General features: G+C 42.1%; 1 protein-coding gene across 7 annotated transcripts in view; it reads right to left on the bottom strand.

The window, feature by feature from the left end:
• SMOC2 (SPARC related modular calcium binding 2) overlaps positions 1-24,886 on the bottom strand; it is a 150,306-nt gene that overhangs the window by 83,963 nt on the left and 41,457 nt on the right. For all 7 annotated transcript variants that reach the window (XM_064445620.1, XM_064445622.1, XM_064445619.1 and 4 more), the window contains exons 2-4: positions 20,064-20,235; positions 5,532-5,638; positions 4,287-4,386 (exon numbers count right to left, since the gene is read on the bottom strand). In XM_064445620.1, the coding sequence (XP_064301690.1) occupies positions 4,287-4,386; positions 5,532-5,638; positions 20,064-20,235 (379 nt within the window). The remainder of the gene's footprint in view (positions 1-4,286; positions 4,387-5,531; positions 5,639-20,063; positions 20,236-24,886) is intronic.

Here is a 24,886-nt window from a genome sequence, read left to right as displayed (position 1 = left end):
GAAGGTGTCAAGAAACAGGACAGAAAAATTCCCATGCTCTTCTATACATCACACGTGTGTGTGCCTGACACTGTACTTGTAGGGCAAGTACTATGTACTGGGACAGAAGCACTAGATAATTCAAGGATGGATATTTTTCCCAGCTAACAAAAGCAGTCTAATGTACACTAGAAAAGTTCATTGCCTTCCCAAATATATTAGTTTTCATATTATCTGATGATAATACTATACAGACAGGAGGAGTTCTGAATTTTTAAAAGCACTTGTGTTTTGGCCTTAAAAATTGATCATGGCACCTTAACTGTAAAGTAGCAAAGCTACTTCACGGAATAATAAAGCATCTGCACGCAAATGCAGATTACATGCTGCAATCTCACTGGCAGAAGCCCAGGAGAGTTAACGTGACCTAGACCCCCTACAATAGGTGAATGCTGTATTTTCAATGATAATTTAACACCTGCTTCTCAATTTCTGCCCCATTTCCCAGGACTCCACGCCTGCGGAATTTCTGCAGTTCCCTGCAGTGCTGGTAACAGAGATGGGGAGTTGTAAAAATGTCTTTCTTATGTCTGGTGTTCTTTAGGGAAAGTATTGGGGGACATTCATCATTTTTAAGAAGGTTTCTTTTTAATGCTGTCATGGGAATGTGTTTGATTTACTCTCCTTCTCACCATTGCCCGTGCAACATGGAGATTATTTCCATGGAGTGGAACGGCGTTCTGAGATTTATCGTGTGTGTTTTAGCAGTGCCAAGTGTTGGGGTGGGAATAACTGGAAAGGGTGGAAGAAGAGCCTCTTTCAGGTAAAGATGGAGTAATTGAAGTGAAGGTTTTACATACATTGGTCGGAGAGTCCTGCGTTTTTTACTGCTGCTTATAACCTTCATCCTCCCACACCTTGTGTCTCTAGCAAATAAGACAGCTTCAATAAGAGCAACCAGAACAACACAACGAGCACAAGATTGCTTCTACAGCTATTGCAGATACATAAAAAAAAATATATATGTGACACACTTCTGTCCCAGGACCTGAGATACCTTTAGGAAGCATCATGTTACGCGGGTAACCAATATCTACAGTTAGATAAACTTAAAGGTGGATTTGACCTATCTAATGTTGTGATAATGTGAAGTAAATGTGAAGCACAGGTAGGGAATGGAATTGAGAAACCCAACTCCTAACTGCCCATCCTAAATTCTGTTCCATATTTCCTCTATTAAAATCCAAGTTCTTCCAGGCTGCCATGCTCTTCTTTCCTATTTCTGGATATTCAGCAAAGTCAAAGGTGGTTCTACTGGGAGAAAATGAAAGGCAAGAAATTATCCCATAATTTAGGAACAGCACAGTTGATTAGTCATGTATTCGAACCTTATCTGAAGGTACTGAAAGGTTAACCCAGAATTTAAAAGAAACACTAAACATTTTCATTAGAAAGAGACATTTTCACACGTTCCACAGTATCACATTTCCTATGAGAAAATCCTCACAGATGCATGTTCACAACTAACTCTGCCTGCCACCTCGATTGTCTGTGCACGTTCTGCTCTCAAGGGAAAAGGTGGCAAAAGCAATCCTGGGATAAAAATGTCTGGCACGTGCCAACTGAGAATTTTGCATAAATGTCTTTGAAATAGCTACAGCTTCGTGCCTGCAGGATACACAGGAGCAAGTGAAAATACATAAGCATGCTGATGTCAGGACGCTACAGAAGATCTGCCTGCAATATCAAAAACTAGCAGGGCAATGCCTGCAGCGAGGCTGGCAAGGACACAGCGTATTAGACTGACCAGGGGCAATGGCGCTGTAAGAAATGGCATCCCTGAAATACTAGTTAATACTTCAGTACACGCACTAATTCCTGTGCATAGTGGTGCTACGGGAAAATTAGAAAAGAGAATCAATCGATGGAATCAATGGTAATCTGGAGAACATCAACAGTCCTGGGGCAAAAACCCCCTCTGTTATCCTAAACAGACGGCAATTTTGAACATATACAGGGAAGTGGGAGAGGGGTGCAGTTGTGCTTCAGGCTTTCATTCTGCAATAGAAGAGCAAAGCTTTGCCTTATTATACCGCCTAACTTCCTGAGAAGACCTGTAGCTGCCTTTCTCTGCTGAATGAGTTTCTCCAGACCTCTTAAAACCAACCCCTCAGCCACTACTGCTGAAAAACCCCTTAGCACTTCAACTCTGTTTCCAAACTCTGCTGTCGCTGGATTTCTTTTCTTGAGGGACGAAGGAGAAGTGGTGAGCAGTAAAACATGAGATCGCTGCTGCAATCCGGGGAGGAAATGTGCAGAGATAATCTCAAAGGGTCTTATAACAACTGGAAAATTACCCACAATCTTCCATGGAGGAAAATCAGACTCTGCATACTCACCTGGGCCCTGGAGCCATCTATTTATCTCTGAGCTACTAAACTAAAATCGAGTGCTACTCTCACCTTCTCCTTAGCATTTCTGTAAAACTAATTTCCCTTCCCACCCCTCCAAAACTGAGCTGAAGCGGTCTGGCAGTTTATCTGCTAGGCACATGAATATACCTTTGAGAGGAACTAAGGTTTGGTTCCCGTAGCGATAGAGTAATTCTGGTATTAATCTATTAAGTAACCTGGAAATACACTGCAGCTTCTCCTTGATAATACTGAACACAAATAGAAAAAGCAAAAGCACGGTAACTAGCTCAGCAACAACTTGAGCCAAATGTAATGCCATATGTTGTGATACATCTGCCAAACAACTCCTTGTTGAACTTTCAGCACCAGCAAAAACCCCTTTTCCACTGATGTCAGTGAAAGGGAGGAAGCTAAAAAAGTGATATTGCAGAGAAAGCAATGAAGGCATGCTTTCAAGGAAGCCCTGGCTCTCGACATGCAAAAGCACCTCTGTTCAAGAATACCCTGAAGCACATAAATGCTATCCCAACCATGTGCATTCTGAAGATGTGACCTACACATAAACAATAATCACATTAAAACGAATGCACATTTTTCTTTACTTTAAGGCTTCTGAACATTTTATGTTATTTTTCACAATTGAGTGCAGCTCCACAGACCAGATCAAAAGGATTAGTCTGAAAAGTACTTTCTGGCTAAAGTTCACCTACAGGCAAGATGCATGGAAGAATCTGCAAATCATTTAAGCAAGATAGTCCTTAAAAGTGGAATTAACTTTTTATAATCTTTGTGGAAACTTTCTCAGTGCTCTCTTCCTTTCTCCATCTATTTATTAAAAACATCAACATTGTGCTTGAACAATTGCAGTAGATCAGACCAGATGAATTCTCTCAAGGGCTCTAATCCACTTCTCTTCAGCTTCACTTCTGTTACAAGGTTAGCTTTTAAAAGCTATTTCTTCCACTCCCTGACAGAAAAAATGGTGCTGCAGCACGAACCAAAACGCAATACATAAGCTCAAGTATTTCTGTGCAATTCTGTCAGCCTCAAGGATGGCGAACAGCAATTCTGGTAACTGTTCAAACACTGGGGATTTATATTTATTATCAACGTCAATGAAATAGGGTCAAAAGCTAATTCCTTAAAAAACAGTGAACCTCTGAATTGCCCTGATGAAAGACAAAGGGCAGTACACATAGCAATGAGCTTGGTTTGCCAATTAATTTACACAATGATTCCTTTTTGTTCTTAATGCTTTATTTCATTTTTGCTTCTCCTCTAGGTCTGGCCATTCGTGGATTTGTTGCGGGAGTTCTTTTGTTGGGCTACGTTACGAATCAGGACATTCACACTCCATAATTTTTGGAGGGTGGAGTTTTTTTCTATACTCCAAACACTTAAAATATTGAAAAAGGGAAAGCCCTCTGAAACTTTTTACAATAAGTTTACGTGCAAGAAGAGTTTCAACATAAAGAAAGGACTACCTTAGCAAGTCAGTTGCATGGTTTCATATAGTGACACCATACATATATATGTGTATATGATATATATATCATACAAATAAACCACTGCAGAAAACCCTTTCAATGGCTAGACTGTAGTATAAATAAAGTAGATGGATCATAGTAGATGGATCAGGAAGATTTAGGGTGACAGTGACCTCAGAACTCACACAGGGCTAGCTTAAAAGCTAGACCAACTTTCTCAGAGCATAGTCCAGTTGAGTTTTCCAAATCCCCAAGGATGGGGAGCCCACAGCTTCCACCAGCACCTGTTTCTGGGCTGAACCATTCTTCCAGTGAAAATTTTCTTCCTTACGTCTAATCAGATGCCACAGAAAACCCTACATTTTGTGAGATGATGTCATAACCTGGCCAACCAACCAAGTCTTACCTGGGCACCGGGGAGTTTTGTGGGCCACAGCAGTACCACTGATAGGGCGACCGTTGGGAGTGACACACCAGCAGTATCCAGTGTAACTATGGCACTGAACCTGTCAGAAATGACATGAACCACGTGCAGTTCGTCAGACGTACATCTGTTACCCCACAGCACTCATGACACGTGAGTACAAAAGATTAGTCCAGCAAATTATATTGGCAAATATGAATGTTGACTATATTGCCAACTATATTGGCAAAAATGAACCGTGACGGCATAATCTCAATCCTACATATGATTTTTTATCATAAAGAAGAGTTTATTTCAAGCAAAGTGTGGTAGGTCCTTCAGAATCCAATGGAAGAGAAAGCTATCGAAATGTGTGGTTGTTTACTCCCTGTTTCAGAAGAGTGAGGTGCAGGTGTTATGAAAACCTCATAATGAAGTTCCTCAAGGGACACATAAACTGTTCCTGAAGCAAGCAATCCCAAGTTTTTTTTCCACATAGAGAACATATTGTTCCACCCACTGAAGGAGCAGGACAGAGTTGCTTCTGCCAGCATTATTCATATCCCAAGCTGTCAGAAAGGAAACTCTTGGAATTCCTCTTAGAAACCAATTGCATTGTATTTCCTGAGGGCCAATATCCCTTTCCTCACCGTGCTTGTAACGAGGATTGTCTTCTGCACAGCTCCGCAACTGAAGTGCGGTACAGAGACAGCAGAAGGTGATCTTGACTGGTATATGTATCACAGGATAAGCTTCTGACTGCCCCCCTTCTGAATTCCATGAGCTAACCTAAGTAAATCAGCCTCAGACCATGTGCTTGTGCAGAAATTCAGCTAATAGGGAAGAATCTGGTATGATTCATGCATTAGCACTAAGATATGGACTGTAGTCACAAGGTTTCTGGCTGGGATCAGGAACGGATCAGGAATTCCAAGCATTTTACCATCTGATGAATATTCAGGGGGCTAAAAGAATGACTCAGCTGCCTCAGCCTAGAAGAAAAGGGAGCATATCACATGAGCAACAGTAACGTTTGGCTCTTCTACTGGCCAACTCTGAAAAAAAGAACAAGGACTTGGCACAAAACATGAATTTTCCTTCCATTTTTTAACATCAGTGTTAGCACAAATTACATTTCATTTTGAAATTGCATTTCCCTTCATTACATTTGTCTCTTCTTCACCTCCTGCAAACACACACACTCTGACTTTCTGGTCACGCAAGATAGTGAATGAGAAATTTTTCAACCTGACTATATGTGCCATCGTCATTGCATTCCGGGATGAACACTTGTTGAAATTCCTTGCGAGCTTGTTCCTGGGTATACTTCCTCTCAGCCACACATCTGGAAACATCTAGAGAAAGGGAGAAGACCAGTCAGTTGGATGATGCAATATAAAGAAGATGATTGATAACCTAAATTAGGAAAAAGGAAGGCGGCTCTGACAGTCACATAAAGAACTGGAATTGTAATGAGGGAAAATGTGCAATCATTTGCAATTTTTAAAGAAACAAAACCAATGGAAGACAATAACTTCTGGACAATACCATCCTAATTCACCTCATTCACTTGCACGATAGTAACATTTTTTGCTGAGCATCACATGCAAATCACTAATGTGATCATGTTCTTCCTCCAACCTTTGACTGTCTAACCTGTGAGTTCTTTTGGTTCGCCCAAATGTCTTCATGCTGCCAAGCAGCGTAAACAAAACCGAAATTTTGCTGCATGAAAGGCCATAAAGTGAAGCACAGAGGGGAAGGACAGAACTGGGAGACGAGACGGAGAGATGCTCGGAGAGACAACCTTGCTGCTCCAACTGCTGCCAAAGGGCAGAAGCCCGAAGCAGGCTTTTCCCATCGATTTAGGATGGCAATAGCTGCCACTTTGTGCCCCGCAATATTCTTTCGGTGCTGGCGGCAGCACTAGCTTTCTAGTGCTTCAGGAAGGGCAAAGCAGGCAGCAGGAGTATAGCTGCCTTGTCTTTCCTGCTGTGACTCTACATGCCGCTTTCTTCCATTAGGCAGCGATCTCAGTCGTGACTACAGATGTGCTGACCAGGCTGGTAAAAAAAATAAAATAAAATATACTGTACAGCAGAGCAGCTTGTCAGGGAGGTGATTCAATAATAATTTTGGACATGCTTAATTCATATTCTGTTAAAATTTACTGTAACAGTGTACGATTGAGACGTGGCACAAGTCCAAGACTATGACATGGTCTTTTTTTGTCTGCTGTGTGGTTTTTTGCACCCTCTCCTGTGTTACTTGGTACTGGTCTCCATCCAAGACAAGGTAGAAGACTATACAGCTTTCATTCAGTAGGGTTTCTATAGCTTAATATATTATGTTGTCTAATTCATTTCAATTAGGCAGCCAAAGGGTGAGAAAAGATACAGAGCATACACTTTTTTTCTTTCAAGCCGCTAAAAGTTTTAGCATGTTGCTGATGAAGAATCAATACTTCAGGATCTGCTTGAGCTAAGCCATTTCAGGACAAATGAGAATACCAGGCGAGCTTAAGGTAGTATTAATCATCTCAAGATGTGACTGTAACATCTGAATTAGAATGATCTCAAGCATACGAGCAGAGACATTTGCTGCTTCTGATCCCTTCTTTGTTTAAAGACTGTTTGACGGTAACTGGCTGTTTCCTTTCTAGGGCTAAAACTGTCCAGCGATTCCCTGTGAGGCAGGGGTCTTGTGGTGATTCGTGAATGTTCGGGCGGTTCTCAGAAAGCACAGGGATTTGTCCACACACGTTGAACAGAATCTGACTGTGAGGCAACACCACTTCCACTTCCCCATTTGATACCCGCATATCTCGACAGGATTTTGGCATTTGACAATCCCCAGGAGCAGACAGGTGAGCCAGCTACGTTCCCAGTCCCCCAGGCACCCTCTCTGTGCCAGATTCATCCAGACATGCGTGCACGGAGCCGACATGGAAGCTCGGTGCAGACGCAGAAGTCCTTTGTACAGGATGAATCCTTCACTGGTCATCCCTACCGAGCTTTGGACAATTCACCTGGTAACATTAGCATAAAAATTTCCCTTCAAGACCTAGGCAATCTCGTGTGGAAGCGTAGCACAATGAGGACAGAAACTGGTCCTCAGCATCTGCACCCTGAAAACAAAATTGGGGCCCCTTAATTCTAATCTTCTTATTGATTTCCCTTCTGGTCTTGGATTCACGTGCGCTACTTCTGTGCATTAGTTTACTCTTCTCGCAGGAGCGTTATGTGAGTTCATGTTGGTAAAATGCCCAAAATACAAGTTGCCTTACTTTGAAAAACTGTGATTTAGTCTTAACAACCTTAATCATATTACGCTGTTTCAGGGGGGATATTCACAGAGAGGCAATGTTACCTAAAATGGACAGAAAAGTTCAACCATCCCGAAATGTGAGAAAAATAACAAGGAACTGAATTAATTTGTACTCTGGTACTTTAATAACTTGTTTTGTCAAGGGAAAATTATAACCAATGGATTGTGCAGCTCAGGTAAAGTCTGTTAATGTATGCACTGCCAAAGTTTTGGGGAAAAAAAAAAAAGAAACATTTTAAGCAAGCTTTGGTGTCGTAAGCTGTCTTCTGAGCATGGTTTGGTTATACAGTACTTAATAACATGTGGTTTTAATGTAGCTAGTGTTTTAACTGAAAATAAATCACTCCTTTGTTGGACCTCTGTCCTCGTTTTTCTAGAATGACATGTGGTTTAAATGTCTAAAAGGAAAAGTGATATAAATTCCATCACACAAGGTCTCTGGTATAGTACCAGCAGGGCTGTAAATTATCTCCAATATTTGAATTAGCATAAAAACATGCCAATGAGAAAAAGAAGTTCTCCAAAACTGTCCACCACTTGTTCCTAAACAGCCTGATGCTCTAAAGGCCTCCTATTTACGGATGACCTAATATGCTTTAAAATCAACAATGACCAAATTTTGTGGAACATAAAATTTATGTTTGAAACCTTATTTTGTATTATACAACCATGGAAACACTTTAAAGCTGTCGAACATTACTGTGCTTCAGTACACCCGAAATAAACCCATGAGAAAGGTCTCTTATCGAGTGAAGCATCTGAAACTGTGTATAGTCAAAACATTATTCCTAGTTTGGGTCTTTTTTTTTATTTCACCAAGGTATTACCACTGGGGAATCACTATGACACAGAGACGTGGCCCAAACCTGACAGAAGAAATGTAATAGGGTGGCCAAGATAAAAAGAAGACATATAAGAACATTCTTCTTCAGAATACTAAGGAACATTCGATTATTAATTCAGAGGAGCGAAATTCCTTCCAAATAAAACATCACTGAAGCCAAAAGAAGTTATAATTTTCTTTTTATAATAAGTTTGCATGACCTGAGTACCTGCCTCTGTGACCTGGTTGCAATACCTTCCACATCTACTATGCGATTTCAAACAAATTTTCCAAAGGAAAAGAATTCAAGAGATTTAAGTGCTAGATATTTATGTAAAATAAGAGCTGAAATAGGATGAGAAAACTAATTCTTGCCATGACTGGGAGAAAGGCTGAAACATGAGCTCACATCCGAATATCAGACAAGAGAGAGGCGTAGGGAGACCTTGCAGCTTCTAACAAGCAAAAGTCAGCGATGGGCGAGAGCTTAATCCACAGGAAAACGGACCTTTCCCATGGCCATTGCTCGTGCATATTCAGTGAAGCCGAATTTAGGACTCCCTGTGCAAAGTCTTTTGGGTGCACCCAGACAACTCTTGGCCATGGGCCCCTCTGTGCACCTTGCGCAAGTGTAACTGGTGAAGGCGACTCACACGAGTCTCACGTTATTAGGGTGAGTCTAGGCTTAAGAATCTGGCCAGAAGAAGTTTTACAGGTATATTGACACTGAGAGGTTACCAGGGAAGTCTCTCACAATCAGATTCAACTCTCCTCTTTACCTAGAACAGGAATAATTCACGTCAGGAGTGACCCCGATTATTTTGAAATGAAGACTGCGAATGAAAGGTGGTGGGACTTACCTGGTACCTCGGTGCTGATGAGTCAGCCCACAGCTTTGATTTTGATCATCATGGACCCTGACCAACGCAGGCCAAACTGTTTTGGGGTGAATGGCATCACGCTGGTGACAAACAACCTGCGAGCAGAGGGGACTCGGAGCCTGCAAGGCGTTGGAAGGATGAAAAGCGCTGTGCAACGCTGTGCATTGCTGGAACAAGTCAGCCTTGTGCCGCTGTTTTAATGGATTTCTAGCTTAAAATAAAAAAAAAAAGGCTTTTTTTTTTTTCAAATCTGTTTTTGTTTAAAATTTTGGAACCTTCTAGCGGAAGAATAAGGGGCTTGAAACTGTTACTGGTTTCTGACTAGAATTCCCACTATACTTTATTTCTCTCCCTAGCTTAAGTATTAATATGGGAACCGACAGGCTCAAGCTGGAATCTGGTATACGACCTGGTGAAAAGACTGTTTGGCCCTAAGACCTGTAAAAAGCTGGCTGAAATGAGGCGTTATTTGCCTATACTCAGGCCATGGGAAAGACTAATTTTGCAGCTACGTACGACCAGCTGTAATTTTGAATTATGTCAATGCCTGACTCAGTGAGGCTTTACCCTCTCAACTCCAGGTAAGTTGGCTTTTACATCCCGGAAGCTTGCTGGAAAAGAAATTCTCCTGGCATAGAAACTGAGCATAAAGATGCATGAGTTTACCTTAAATTAGCTCACTTGGGCTGTATTAGTTGTCAGACTGGGTTGGTGCAGAGCTCAATACATTTTAGCACAGGCCAGCGTGTGGATTGCACCACCGCGACTCAGCACCAGGACTGCCAAGGCAGCTAGAGGTTTAAGAAGACAAATACATCTTGGGGTGTAAAACTGAAGACAAAAACGGGTGCACGGGAGTGGACAGAAATACACAGAAGGGAGGAGATGACAGAGTTGTAGCTGTTTGGGCAGGTCTTTCTGAATTGCCCTGGTGACAATTCCGGCTTCCAGCAGAGACCGGTGTCCGAAAGGCACAGGTGAAGTATAAAGCCATCTTAATGCTGTGCTGAGCTTCTATTCACAATAGGGAAGACTTTCACCTGTGAAGTGAAGTGGCACCGGCACGCTGCTGCAGGATCCGGAACCAGGGTCTTCCTGCAATAGCACCGAAGTCAATAGGAAATCCCAGCACCCGAGGAAATTCCGGAAACAGAATTAGCCTCACCAACAGCCCAGCGCTGACTTGGAACTAACCTTCTTCTATGCCTTATTTCCAAGAGTACAGCACTGAAAACACTGAGCTTTGGGGGAAAAAAAGAAAATAACCATCAACTTCAACTCTGCTGGCTAATCCATGAATAATATATCACACAGAGAGAAGTTTATTACTGCAAAGTAGAAGTTTATCTTAAAAACAATGACACAAACTCATCAAGGGTGTAAACACCATCTCTAAAGTGACATTTAATACAATTGAATTTACAGCAACTTTGGGGCTCCACAGGGAGATCTAACCCAGATTCCACCATGGAAAAGCACACAGCTCGCCAAAAGAATAGATAAATCTCCTGCAAAGATTTTGATGTAGTGCATCCGGTATTTCTTGGTTTGCTATATATTTCAGTGAGAATAAAAGTACCTTTCCCAGTCCCAATGCACTGAGCAGACTTTGCTTGCTTTCGAAGAGATTACTGTGTGTGACACAGGCTCGTTATGTATTTACACATAAAATACTCTTCACATTATTTCATTATTTTATTACAGACGGAATATCCAGCCAAACAGATCAGAAACGTTTACCACTTTGTTAAACTACTTATAAAGTGGTTAAACTTAATCGTTTGAAGAAAAAGTTCCCTTGAGGGCTTTCCACAGATACCTAGCTGTTCTTACGCTAAAGAGAAAGCTTTTCTGAAGTCGCAGGGAGGTGAACAAGCAGACCTAGTATAGACACACATCATCCAAATACACCTCACTCTTTCTCTGTGGGTTTCCCTTATAGCCCCTTCATTATGCCAGAATACCTACATACGCTTCCTTGCCCTTAAATTTAGAAATATACAGTGCGCAAGCTGTTTAAAGTCAGCTATCCCCCGAGCACCTTACTGAATTGTCCTAAAAATGAACCAGAATTTTTTTCTATTTTTCTGTTTCTTTCCCACTGCTATATCCTTTCGCTAACTGGTAGTGATATGATAAAAGCCAAATGGAGTTAATTTGTAGCTAATTTAGCACAAAAATGTTTTATTTAGAGCACAAGGCACCGTTCGGTTCTATACGGCATAAATTACTCGTAACATGAACATTTTCGATGGTATTTGACCTAGGTCAATGTATATTCCAAAGAACTGGTCATGTCTACCAAAAAAGCATAGACATAGCTGTAGCCTCTAGTGATAGGAAACATATAGCAAGCCATACGTGCTCAAAGTTTCAATTTCAAAGATGCAGAGATTATTAGCCTCTTGGGTCGGAAAAGATATCAGCACAGACATTTAGCCTGACGCGGCCGTAAAATAGACTTGCTGCTTCGTGACAAGGGCTGGGCGACTCTTTCGCTATTTATTTTTATTGCTGCATTCTGGATTCAAACAAAACAGCAGAGCAATCTCAGCCCAAACTCTCCTCTATTGGCATCCAACAGAAGCAGGCAGTGTGGTGTTTCTTTGTTGTTTTCTTTTTGGTTTTTTTCACATTTTGCAACCACCCAGCAATTTAGATAGCTAAGCTTTAAGATAAAATAAGGAATGCTGTGCTGGATTCCTTCTTGGCACAATAATATTTCTCTCAATATGCTAAGAGTCACATTTGGAGGGACACAGCCTGACTAGAACTGAATCAAATATTTGCAAGAAAAACTAAAGCTACGGCTTTCTGATATTTTACATACCAAAGGCCAGACTAGGCTTTCCGAGCAGAACAGAGATTTGATAAATAGTTTGGAGAAGTCTAAGGGGGGCGAATTTATAATTCTTGCACTGAAAATCTGAGAAGGCCTGCAACTGTTGTGGTTTCTAGTCTTCAGTGCAGTATTATTGCTTTAGCACTAGTAGTTTCTCCTTCACTTGCTTTAAGATGTTCAGTTTGTATTAAACCTGAAACTAAATTGAAAATATATGAGCAGAAATGAAAACTCCACAAAACAAATAAAGAGATTACTTTCATACAATTGCAGTAGCACGTATTTGGTTCTAAAAAGAGCCCTTTTTTGTGCCTAAGAATGCTCCTATATGCCCTGATTCTGTGCAGTCTGGCTTTGGCAAATTCTGCTCGGATAAATATTATCAAGAAAAATGGAGTACTTTGAAAGAGATAAATTCCACCTCCAGCAAATTGTGGATAATATTTCAGTGTTACTTGTCCTGTGTTCCATGTACCAGTAGACACATTTAAAAGAGCAAAGGATATTCCACAAAAAATATTCCAAACATACTTAAAACTTTATCCACCCCCATTAAATACCTACTAGAAAGTATAATCAATCAGAAGCCAACTCCTCTTGCTTTCAGAGACTACATAAATGATAACTTCTGTATGTAGATAACTTTTGTTTACCAAGATGTTGAATATTTTGTTTCTCAAATTAACACTTTTACTACAGTGGCTTGAGACGTAACAGCTTGACGCATAACATAAATGAAGACTCAAAACCAAAAGGAGGTTGGGACTGAGCAGGGTTAGGGTCAGGGTTGCCAGCATTACGGTCTGGAAACTTGCAGTCATCCTACAGATTAAACGCAGCGTCTACAGTTAGAAAATATGTCTGAAAAAGGAAGAGACAGCTCCTAGCTAAAAGTATTTTAAGAGAAAAATCTGCCTTATAATAAATTTTTTCCCAGTTTATTTAAAAAAAACCCAAACTGATACAACTTTTCAATACATTCTCATTTTAACATCTTTTTCCCAAATAATAAGAAAACCCTGCATCCCTCCTTTTTCTTTTCTTTTCTTTTTCTTTTCTTTTGTTTTTTTCTTTTCTTTAAGGTTGGACAAGATGATTCAAGGTTGGACTAGATGATCCCTGAGATCCCTTCCAACCCGTGATTCTGTCATTCTTCATAAGGGAGAGGAGAAAGACAGAGAGGTGATGAGGACAAGTGAAAACTGTTCTGCTTCCAATCTACAGACTGTGCAAGCTCTCAGCGTGCATTCAGGTTTATTTTATAGACTGACGCCTTGTTCCAGTCCCACTTTCACTCATCTCAGTTAGGAAAAGAACCAAACCTACTCACTATGTCTGTCTTTCTCCAAATGAAACATCTCAGGAGCATGTTTTGCCTCCCAAACGCCGCCCAAAGGGCTGCCTTCCAGGCAGCAGGTTGACTGGCCAAGCCAACCTCCGTGCCCACGCGCTGACCTAAGGGACGTGCTCAGGCACTGCGAGCACACGTCAAGGCCACACCGGGCTCGCCGGCAAATCTGAGCCTGAGGGCAGCCTCTGTGGGAACAGAGGACAAGGTGTGCACTCAGAAACCATGTCCGGCATTTACAAGCCAGTTCTTTAGCTAAGAGGCAACAGTAATGTTTCCACAAAGGATGCTTAGATTCATGAATGATGAGACCAAGATTAATTTACGAGCCCAAAACAGCAACTGCCTGGCAATGTCCTCCTTCCTCTTCACCAAGGGAAAATCATATCGGCATGTTTATCCAAGGACAGAAAGGAACTTCAAGCTGCAACACGGGAGGTTTAGATTGGAGATTAGGAAAAATTTCTTCACTAAGAGAGCAGTCAGGCTGGCACAGGCTGCCCAGAGAGGTGGGGGAGTCACCATCCCTGGGGGTATTTAAAAGACGTGTAGATGCGGCCCTTCAGGGCATGGTTTAGGAGACCTGGGGGTGTTGGGTTGATGGTTGGACTTGATGATCCTAGAGGTCTTTTCCAACCTTAATGATTCTATGATTCTATGAACCTTAATTCATATAATTTCAAATTATTGAAGCATGTCCTTAGTTCATTCATTAACTTATTGTAGTAATTGTTCAAATGAGTGAAACTTTCCCCTATTGCTGAAAGCCCCACTTTAATGAAGCAAATGCTGGGTGCTTCTCCCTTTAAGGAAAATAAATAGCCAATAGTAGAATACCTCCTTATGGGAAATTCCACTCATATTTTGACATGCTTCAGTTCATTATGTGAATCATGAGATTAAAGATAGTACCTTTTGTTATGTCTATGATAGCCCATAAAAGAATGGCATTTTTAAACAGCATGGCTCTTTAAGATACCATACATGAATTAAGCTAAACATGAGCTATCTAGGGTTTCCAATGGAGAAAGGGGATTTACATAGTGATATAACAGTGACACTACTGCGTGCGATGCTCTGAGCGCCAGCCAGACTAAATGCCAAGCCACTCACAAATTAAATATTACTCTCTGTAAAGCTCCTCACGTTGCCATTCTGAGTACGGTCTGCTCGGAGATGTGTCCCACGTCCAGTTTAACAGTTCACTGTAAACCCAGGCTGCTGCTACATGATGACAGTGAAGTAAGGAAATGTGATGCGGTTTTACAGGGATCAACAATTCGTTTCAAACCTCCCGCCATCAGAGAAGTCATATTTTAATGAAGCATTGGTGGAGAAGCCAAGAAATCCAAGCACCTCAGCTGGGACCTCTCAAGAACTCTATGTTAGGGCAGAGGTGCGCTGGCAGGACTGTACATGTGCATTTGTTTTTCCATTGATCACAGCGTCAGAATACAACATAGTATTACTGAACCACCTGCTTAATACATTCAAAATATTATTATGGGCCTGGTACATTCACTTAAAAACAAACTGAGAAAGGGAACAAGTATTCTTGACGTCATTTAAGGAATAAGAAGAGAAAAGATGAAAAATGGAATTAAAAAGGTATTTTTGAGTGCATTATCCTGCAGCGCTTGCAGACCACTTTGAGGGCAAATTTTGGCTAAAGCAACAGGAGCTCCTCTTAGCTAATTCTAGGAGGGACATCTCCGTGGGAGGCAGAGGCTTTTTGTTCAGGTGAAACATTCCCAGTAGCCACAGACATCCAAAACACAGTCACAAGCATTGCACACGCTCCTCGGCTTCCTCCTGACAAGTTGCCCAAATCTTGGCAAATATTCATATAAAGACCTTAAATGCTTAAATAAAGTTCAAAGTGGCCGAGACGAACCGCAGTGCCGCCCGTTCCAATTCACCCTCACACCATTAGCAAAACTGCGGATTGAATTGCTGCTGGCCACAGGTCACTGTTCACCTGATGGTCCATTAGAAAGAAAAACTGTTCTCCATCCACTAGACGTCCCCGTTACGGATATTGCTCGCTTTGAAGAAGACGCCATCAGCTACCAGGCTTTCTACACCTGAGACCTGAAGTTACTGAAACGGTAGATGAAAAGTTGTCCAAAGGGAATGGAGTTATTCAGAGTCCTGAACTCTGAAAGACTCCACTGATCTCATAGAAAAATCTTCCACTAACCTAGCTAGGACTAGAGCTTGTTGTCACGTCAAAGAAAGGCACAGTTTCATTGAGGAAACCTTCAATCCCACTCGCCTCCACCCAGCATCATGATTTCAAGTTTAAAGGTTAATACATGTTATTTACTGTCACAGAAAACTACTTGAAAAGCCTAACGCTACGTGAAAACTGCTGCAGGGTAAATATGATTTCCCGTTTTCAAAGTTTTGTGGGGAATAAATAGGGTAGCAAACCTGATGATAGAAAAATCCTATTGATTTTAGCGTAGTGGAAACAGGTAGGAGTTTGCAGAACTAAGTTGAAGCATTCTCTCATTTGTTTGTATTTCTAACGCAAACTTTTAATAACGATAGAAAATTTGCATCTTTTTTGTACAATGCCATTCTACAGTGATAAGACTAAATTTTACAGAATAATTGTAAACACTTACAAGAAAGAAATAAAAACCAAAACAAAAACAACAAACCAGACTTCTTTATGATCCCAAGCTGGGAGGAGCGGCTGATACGCCAGAAGGCTGTGCTGGCATCCAGCGAGAGCTGGGCAGGCTGGAGAGCTGGGCCCGGGGGAACCTCAGGGAATCCAACACGACCAAGTGCCAGGTCCTGCCCCTGGGGAGGAACAACCCCCCGCACCAGCACAGGCTGGGGGGGACCTGCTGGAGAGCGGCTCTGCTGAGAGGCCCTGGGGGTGCTGGGGGGCAGCGAGGTGACCCTGAGCCAGCACCGGGCCCTTGGGGCCAAGGGGGCCAGCGGTGCCCTGGGGTGCATGGAAAGGAGCGTGGCCAGCAGGGCGAGGGAGGTTCTCCTCCCCCTCTGCTCTGCCCCAGTGAGGCCACATCTGGGGGGCTGCGGCCAGGTCTGGGCCCCCCAGGTCAAGAAGGGCAGGGAGCTGCTGGAGCAAGGCCAGGGCAGAGCTGCCAAGGGGATCAGGGGCTGGAGCATCTCCCTTGGGAGGAAAGGCTGAGAGACCTGGGTCTGTTCAGCCTGGAGAAGAGAAGGCTGAGGGGGATCTCATCAATGCCTATAAATATCTGAAGGGAGGGTGTCAGGGGGATGGGGCCGGGCTCTTTTCAGCGGTGCCCAACGCCAGGCCAAGGGGCCACGGGCACAAGCTGGAACACGGGAAGCTCCACCTGAACATGAGGACAAACCCCTTCCCTGTGCGGGTGCCAGAGCAGGGGCACAGGCTGCCCAGAGAGGCTGTGGGGTCCCTTCCCTGGAGACATTCACCCCCCGCCTGGACGCGGCCCTGTGCCCCTGCTCTGGGGGTGCCTGCTCCAGCAGGGGTGGGACGGGGTGAGCTCCAGAGGTGCCTCCCAACCCCCGCCAGTCTGGGATTCTGTGATTCAGAATGTATAAGATGCTGCATGAAGAAAACCAAAAGAATTAGTTTCAGGCAGTCTCATCTGTAATGATGCACGACAGACATTCATCCTTACATTTCTAGGTTACAGGAGATCCTCGCTCAGCAATGCCTCTCCCGTTTCTGCTGGGGAAGGTGTTTTTAGCCAACATCTGCATTTCAGTTTCCATACAAGCACAATTTTTGGAGTGGTCTATACCATGTTCCACATCATGTAAAATCCCCATTAAATGTAAAACTGTAGCTACTGTCCATTCTAGAGCAAGGCTTTTCCCTCTTTTGGTTTGGGTTTTTTTTAGGTAGATGCAGTACTCCGCACAGTTGCTCCTGTTTTCAAGACTAAAACTTCAACTTGTACTTCTCGTATGCACAAAGAGTATCAAAGGCTCAGTTCTGTAAGTTACAAAGCCTTTCTGTGTTCCAGCCAGAGCTCTCCATGTAAAAGAAATAGTAGTTCTGAATATATAAACAAGAAATGATGGACACAAAATTATTCCAGAGGTTATCGATATAAATTGTGAAGGTGTTTAGATTTCTAGTGAATAGACTGAACCGAACAAAAAGCTGGTCACCATGTTTTCACCTAATTAAAATGGTACCTGGAAGTATTTAATATTCAGACAAGATTTTTGTGATGTGAACAGGGATTTTTACCTGAGAAGATGACAGGAGGAGCCAGAGATGGACTTAAGACTGCCTTCTCTGACCAATGATGGATTAATATCAGACACAGATTTAAAGTTGTGAATCTTATACCAGGAATCATCTCTCTTCTCCCTTCGTAACTTCCACATGCAAACGTGCATCTTTCTTTCACTTTTTCCTGCATCAGCAACCTCAAAACTTGCTTCAAAACCAATGTTTTAATGAGGGGGATGGGGTTGGGGTGGGGCGTCTGTTTTTTAAGGGGGACAGGCGAACACTTCCAAAAGGATTTGCTTTCATTCCGACATGGAATGAAAACAAATTCTGAGACTTTGAAAGATGCCCTGAAATGGAACCGTCACTTTTTGGTTAGCCCTGCTAAAACAACCCTCTGGTCAAGCATCACCTGCAACAACAAATTTCACCACTCAAAAGCAACTGGCTCAAATGAGGTCTTAATCTGAGGACTTCCTTAGCTCTTTCAGAAGAATGTTTGATGGGACGATCAACAGTAGCTCTGGCCATGCTAAAACTGAAACTGCAGCTAGGCCAACGAATCCTTTTTTTTCCCCTCTAAAACTTGTTTTTACAGCTTGAAATATTTCTGATGATTGCAGCCATGGGTAGGAAGAAAGACACAGGTCACTTCAAAATTTAAGACTGCTTTCATTGAATAAGAAAGACTATGAAACTGTAAAATTAAGTCTCTTGCTGATATTGACCAAGTATATTATTGGCAATCATGTGCCTATTGCCAACCAAAGGAAAAAAATAAATATTGAAGTGATGTTTGCATTCATTTAATTGAAAGATTAAAAGCATTTGATTGATGAGGGCATGATGTGTACTTGCAATTAACAACACTTCAGCTGCCTCAGGTGTCTAATTCCAAGTTTCCAATTGTACTGACACACTACTCATTAATAAATAAACGGCAAACAAGCACTTCTCCCTGTAGTAGCTGTGGACTGCAGAAAAATTTGCCAGCGTTGCTGCCCCACCTCAAGTAGGGCAACTCAATGCATCTTTATGGAAAAAATTTCTTGCAGATGATATTGTCAATATGGTAAAAGGAAAAAACAATAAAGAAAACATTCTGAAAAACTAATTTCCAGAAAAGTGTATAATGCTGAAATGCATAAAATGAACAAATACAAAGCGTACAATAATTCTCTCTGCCGTTCACGAGTGTAACAAAAGCTTTGGCTCAGGTAGCTTCATTATGTTATCCCTGTTCGCAGAAGTAATTAGATCCACCAGCTAATACAACGGCTTATTATGAAAGGGCTGCAGAATAAGCATAGTGTTTCATCTAGGCAGAAGATGAGACAGAATGTCTCTTTGAAGCAGTCTTGATGCTTCAGAGGTTTGCTGGAGCTAATGGAGAGGGCTGATGTGGAAATTGCCTCCTAGAGGTTGAATCCGTGTGGTCCCTGGGGCTTTCTTCCCACCCCCCACCCCGCCCCTCTCTTCTGGACAGAGGGAAACGGAGGGTAAATCTTTATGATCACTGCTCTTCTAACATTTTAAAAAGGTCATTGTGTTGAGGATCACCCTACACTCCAGTAAGGAATTATGTCACATGACAGTTGCGTTCTCTAGCACCAAGCTACTCCAAAAGGGAAAAGATTTAACTGTCAATACTTTATAAGAACAGGAACTGAAGCACTAGGGTTGCACGTCGCACAGTTCCTCCAAACAGCAGTCAGAAGTAAAAGAGTGGGTGATGTGGGTAGGAATGGCCTGCGAGGGCTCCAAGCACTACAAGCCATTTCACTGGATTTCAGAATTACAGTATTTGAGGGTTTACACAACTTCCAGTTATATCTATATCTATATCTATATCTATATCTATTATATCCTACAATTTCTACATACTTATGTTGGGGGATACAAATCAAAACAACAAGAACCAGGCAGATCTTTCTAATTTCTTTTTTTCCTTTTTTTCCCGCCCCCCGCTAAAAGATTGCAGTTAGGAAAGACAAGACTGAATTTGACCATCTCTCACTCAAAAAACCAAATTGCAGTGGACAAGAAACCTCAGGGGATAACAGCCTTGAGAGTTACTCAAGTCCTTTGGAACAAGGACCTAGCCTTACAATCTCCTTAATAGTGACATCTTATAGTGTAAATGGGGGGGGAGGTCATATTTTTGTTGATGGATAAAGATTAATTTATCTTCATGTAGCCTATTGTTATGGAACTGACAGGATGGATTTCAACCCACTTGCTTTTAGACAGCTCTTCAGGTACAGCACTCCTAGTTTTCAATACACAGACATTTTCAAAAACTATTTAAAGCCTATTCTTTTTCATTATGGTGAAGAGAAACTTTGATTTGCTCACCTTTGCAGTTGCCCCGGTAGGCTATTTCCAGCTGAGGGTCTTTGCATTTTGCTCGTTGAAATTCACACCGGGACAGAAAAGTTCTTCCATCAGATGCACAGAGTGATTTCTGCGGGGAACCTGCACAGTCCAGGCTGCATTCTCTGTCTTTGTCTTGGTCCACTCTCAAAAACTAGGAAAAAAAACCCCAAATTAATGCTGTAGGAATGTCATCTCTATGTGAAAACTGCTCTGTGATCCCCTTCCCCAGGGAACACATGCAAATATTGCCCAAAACTGAAAAGAAAGCTCTGTCTTCATAGCCTATTCAAATAATCGTTGATTCATCATATCTGGGGTTATTCAGCTGCTGCTTTGAAATGGTAGCGTTTGCAACATTTCTGTAACATACAGTAAATCCACTATCGCAATTAGCAAATCTCTCAATCTCCTTCGACCATTACGAAGATGAAAACAGCAGCTTGGAGTCTTTAGAGCGAAACCGGGGGTGGCAGAAACATTCTACACAACAAAAATGAGACAGCAAGGGAAACTCGTCTATTTTATTAGCTATGCGCTAACTTGCCTACAATAACAACCTGAAAAGACTGTTCTAAGATCCAAATTGGATTTTTAACATCAGTACTCATTTAAAATTATACGCGTAATATGCCCAGTAGCCTCAACCCAAAAGGCCTGATGAGAAAAAGAGAGAGGTAGAGAAACCTTATGAAACACAACAGATCATTTATTCTTGCAATGCCCATATTCAAAAACTGAAGACTCCTCAAAACAGAAATGTAAGGTATATTTTATAGAAATATTCATGCTTGTGCATATGCTTGCCTGTAAAAATCCATGTCAAGATTGAAGAGGAAAATGTTATAGCTTGCAGTTCTTCCCATGAGACCGTTCTTACGCACGACGGAGTCTCAGCTGCCATTCCAAAGTGCCCCACCATGGGCAAGCAGAAGAGACAAAACCTGAACCAGGCTGTGTGTTGTGTGCAGAAGAGTCTTGAGACAAATAATTTTTTAAAAAAATTTGTTACCAACCAACCAAAACCTCTGACTACTGTTTTGAGCGTGTTCTGAGCCCTGGCATGGGTTGCCCATGGCTGCAGTCCCTCAGAGGTGCCCCTGCCGCAGCATGGGTTGCCCATGGGCCACAGTCCCTGGGGACTGTCCTTGTGCCACTGTGGGTCACCTCTGGGCTACAGTATTTTGTTTCTGGACTGGCACAGGGCAGTTCGTGACCTTCTGTCACGCTGAAGAGCCCTGCAAGGCCTTGCTACTCAAACCCTGTCAGTTCTGCCCATCACCACACATCCTGCCTTTATCAGAAATTCAGTCTCATCTCCTCCAGAACACAGTAAGTGGCTATAGGCTGACAGAAGTCGTTTAGGTTGTTCCCACCATGAATTTCAACAGATGCTCCCCTTTCTAGTTCTGCCACGAAGCCACACTGAACCCGGTCTAACTGTTGATCCCTCCATGCCCAAGACCGCAGGCACGGCTGAGGAGTTTGGCATCATCCTTGGCTCTGTGAAAAGCAGGAGCTGCTCGCCCAGACATACACTGCCAAAAAACTCATTGGTCCTGATGCCGCTGCATGCCAGCTAAAACCAAGGAGCTCCTGAAAAGCAGGGACCAGGGACAAGGTGATCTCCATCCTCAGGCAAACTTCTCTATCATTTTGCTCTTTCTGAATAAACACAAAATGAAGCAAGGCATATAGCTACCAGGAGATAACCATTCTCCTAAGCACCAGGAGGCACCTGAGAAAAGGTCTCCATACAGCTGAAGTGCTGGTTTCATTGGTGCTATTTCATCATCATCAAACACCTCAGGTACAGAAAATTTTGAACTTCAGATTAGAAACTGAGATCACTAGGAGGAAAATTTTAAGCAGAAAAAAAGAGGACAAAGACTAGTATTTGAACAGGAGAGAGTAGTACAAGTTAAAAAATTCAGAAAACATTTGCTAACAGTTTCCCTACACATTGTTACACACACAAAAAAAAAATGTATAAAGAGAGTCATAAATCTCCATAATCTTCATACTTAAACTGTGGTCTATTTGCATTTCCTATCACTTAATGTGAGGAAATACAGATGGCTTTCTGGAGATTATGCCTGAAAATGGAGAAACAATCTCAAAGGTATCACTTTAAAATAATAGCCATGTGGTTGGATTTTGACCAGAATTTTTTATGTTTTAGTGGCACAGTAATATAAAAAAGAAAGCTTCCTTTTCCTGACGTTTTTGAGCAATTTTTCATTTTTAACAGTAATTAGCTTCAGGAGCAAATTACTCACAAATTACACACAAACCCCAAACCTTTATTCCTGGAATTTAGCTATAGAGCTCCAGAAGTGGGGAAAGGATGTTCCTTCCCCCGCTCCCTTCGGTGCTATTTTGCAGATCCTTTTTGCTTACAGAAATTAACAATTAGCTGGGCTGAGTGGGAAGGGAGAAAAAAACGAAGTCATCTCCCTTTACCTGCAAAATAAGCCATAGTGAAGACAGGTTTCCATGACTCTGACCAGTCTCCAAATTACGTGGGTCTCCAGTGCCTGACCAGGTGCCCTGATGAGCTGCGGCATGGGGGTGGGGGGCGGTGAGGCCCTCCAAACCTCCCTTTCTTGCCTGGGAGGCATCTGCAGGACTCCGAGTTTAGGCCTAGCTAGGGCTGTGAAAAGGACTTTTCAAGGAAAACGGACCACATGGGGCCTCCTGCAGAAAAACTGGACCCAGTCCCCTGCTCTGCGTCAGACTTCCCCTGTGGATTCGGTGATGCCAAGTCAAGTGATCTCCCTCTTCTTATTTTGTGAAGTAAGGATCTGAGTACAGCCTTTCTGTACGTGTAAGACTACCCCTCTGTAATGGCTAGGCACTTTGCCACCCTTAATTTATCCTCAGCAACATCCCTGTTGAGCAGAGAATTATTTTTCAAAAGCACAGGAAGGCTCCGTGACCCACAGAACATCATGTGGTAGATCAGGGAACTGAACCCAGGCATCAGAAAAAAAATCACACAGAGCAACAGTCTAGCCTCTGTCCCGTTTTTCCCCCAGACTTTCCTCACCTTTTCTCTTTTGGGTTGTCGCAGGAGTTAATATGGGCATGCCTGATCGCAGTGGACAAACCACAGTAACACAGTGGACAGAAAATCCCCTTAACCATCTGAGGAACAAAATCCACTCCCTTGAGAGCATGAGAGTTCACAGATAAAGCTATGTTTTAAAGGGCGTTTATCCAGAGTGTTTTATTTAAGTATTTTATTATTTCAAAGCCTTAGAGGGGATTAGGGTAAATTATGGGTTCAAGGATATTCAAGCAACCTGGAAAAGCAGAGGATGAAGACATACCCGGGAGACAAAACCACTTGAATAGCTCGTTGGTTAGCCAAACCTCACTGGAGAATTTGGGTTGTACATTTAAACAATTTCCACCAAGCCAGTGTAACCGAGGGATTTAAGAGCAGGAAGGACAAAAAGGCAAGCAACTGCGAGAAAAGATAGCATACAAGACAGACTAGCAAATATTCGTATAAAAAAAAGAAAGTATGCAACTGGCATTTGGAAAATGCTCCATTGGCATCTTTACTACAGCAGCACAAGATGATACAAGTCCAAACCTGCATTGTTTACTCACAAGTAGCCAAAGGAATCGTTAAATATGTCAAAATTAATACAAATGCAGAAATAAGCGAGCACTATGGGATTTCTCGTGGGATTTGGTACTTCTTTAAACAGGAACGAGCAGAGTCAGTGACACGAAAGCTGGGATCATCCTGATGTACATCTTAAAGCTGTACTTTCCTGTGAAAACATCCCTTTTGATTAAAACCGGACAGTTTAGAGAGAAACATGGTTCTGGATGGACCAGAAGGTAACTCACCCTGAATAGTGGCTCATCTGTTTCTGTCTTTAAGTTCATTTAACAAACAAATCTATTATTGTAAAAATGTGTCATACGCTGGAAGACAAGCTTAAAACAGCATTTTTTTTAAGAATGCTGGTAGCAACTGAGATGAAGCCAACAATAGCTGACCAACTTGAGACGGAACCATTTTGAACAACCAGCAAAAACTGGACAATTATGGTTGAACCCTATGAAAAAGCAAACCACTTTTAACAGAGAGGTGTTCCTGCCCCTAATGACACAGAGACCAGCCTAGTCAAATTTCAGAAAATTGTCTTCAACTACAAATTTGAGCTTATACTACAGATTAACAGGCGTGACCCCTCAGCTGGAGTTGCTTTAACTTATCTTCTGCTTTACATTTTAATATCATAAAAAAAAGTTTTACAGCCTTTAATTTATTTCAGCCTTTCCAAAGCATTACATTTTACAACACCCAATGTCCAAGGGGCCTACTATTCTACACTAGGCACTGCTTTAAATTCTCATGTAGCATTTCCAAAAAGAAAGAATTATAATGGGACTATATCAGAAGAAACCTTGGTTATTAAGTTTACCTCAGTTAACAAAACCACGTCACTATAAACTACATGTACTCACCTGACAAATACAAGCATTGATAAAATACTATTTACTGTCGTGTGTTTCAGGCATCATGGAATGCCAGTATCTTTGTTCACTGTTTCACACACCAAAGGCTCTTAAAACTGGTTGAAATGTGTCCCCCTGTAGCACCAGCGGTCCCACTGATCTTTCATTCCTCTGTTGCTGGAGTTTGGTATCACTAGAATTGTCAGAGTATGAAGCAGTAGATACCTGAAACCTTGCTTACACTGGGGAGAATAATTTCTGCTCTGCTTTCTGCTCTGCTTTAACTTTCAGCTTCGTTCTTGTCACTGGTCCCACATCTGGGCTGC

Source organism: Phalacrocorax carbo, chromosome 3, assembly GCF_963921805.1.
Source record: "Phalacrocorax carbo chromosome 3, bPhaCar2.1, whole genome shotgun sequence".
Taxonomy (NCBI): domain Eukaryota; kingdom Metazoa; phylum Chordata; class Aves; order Suliformes; family Phalacrocoracidae; genus Phalacrocorax; species Phalacrocorax carbo.
The sequence above is the reverse complement of the archived record's forward strand: the minus strand, read 5'-3'. Positions and strand labels throughout refer to the sequence as shown.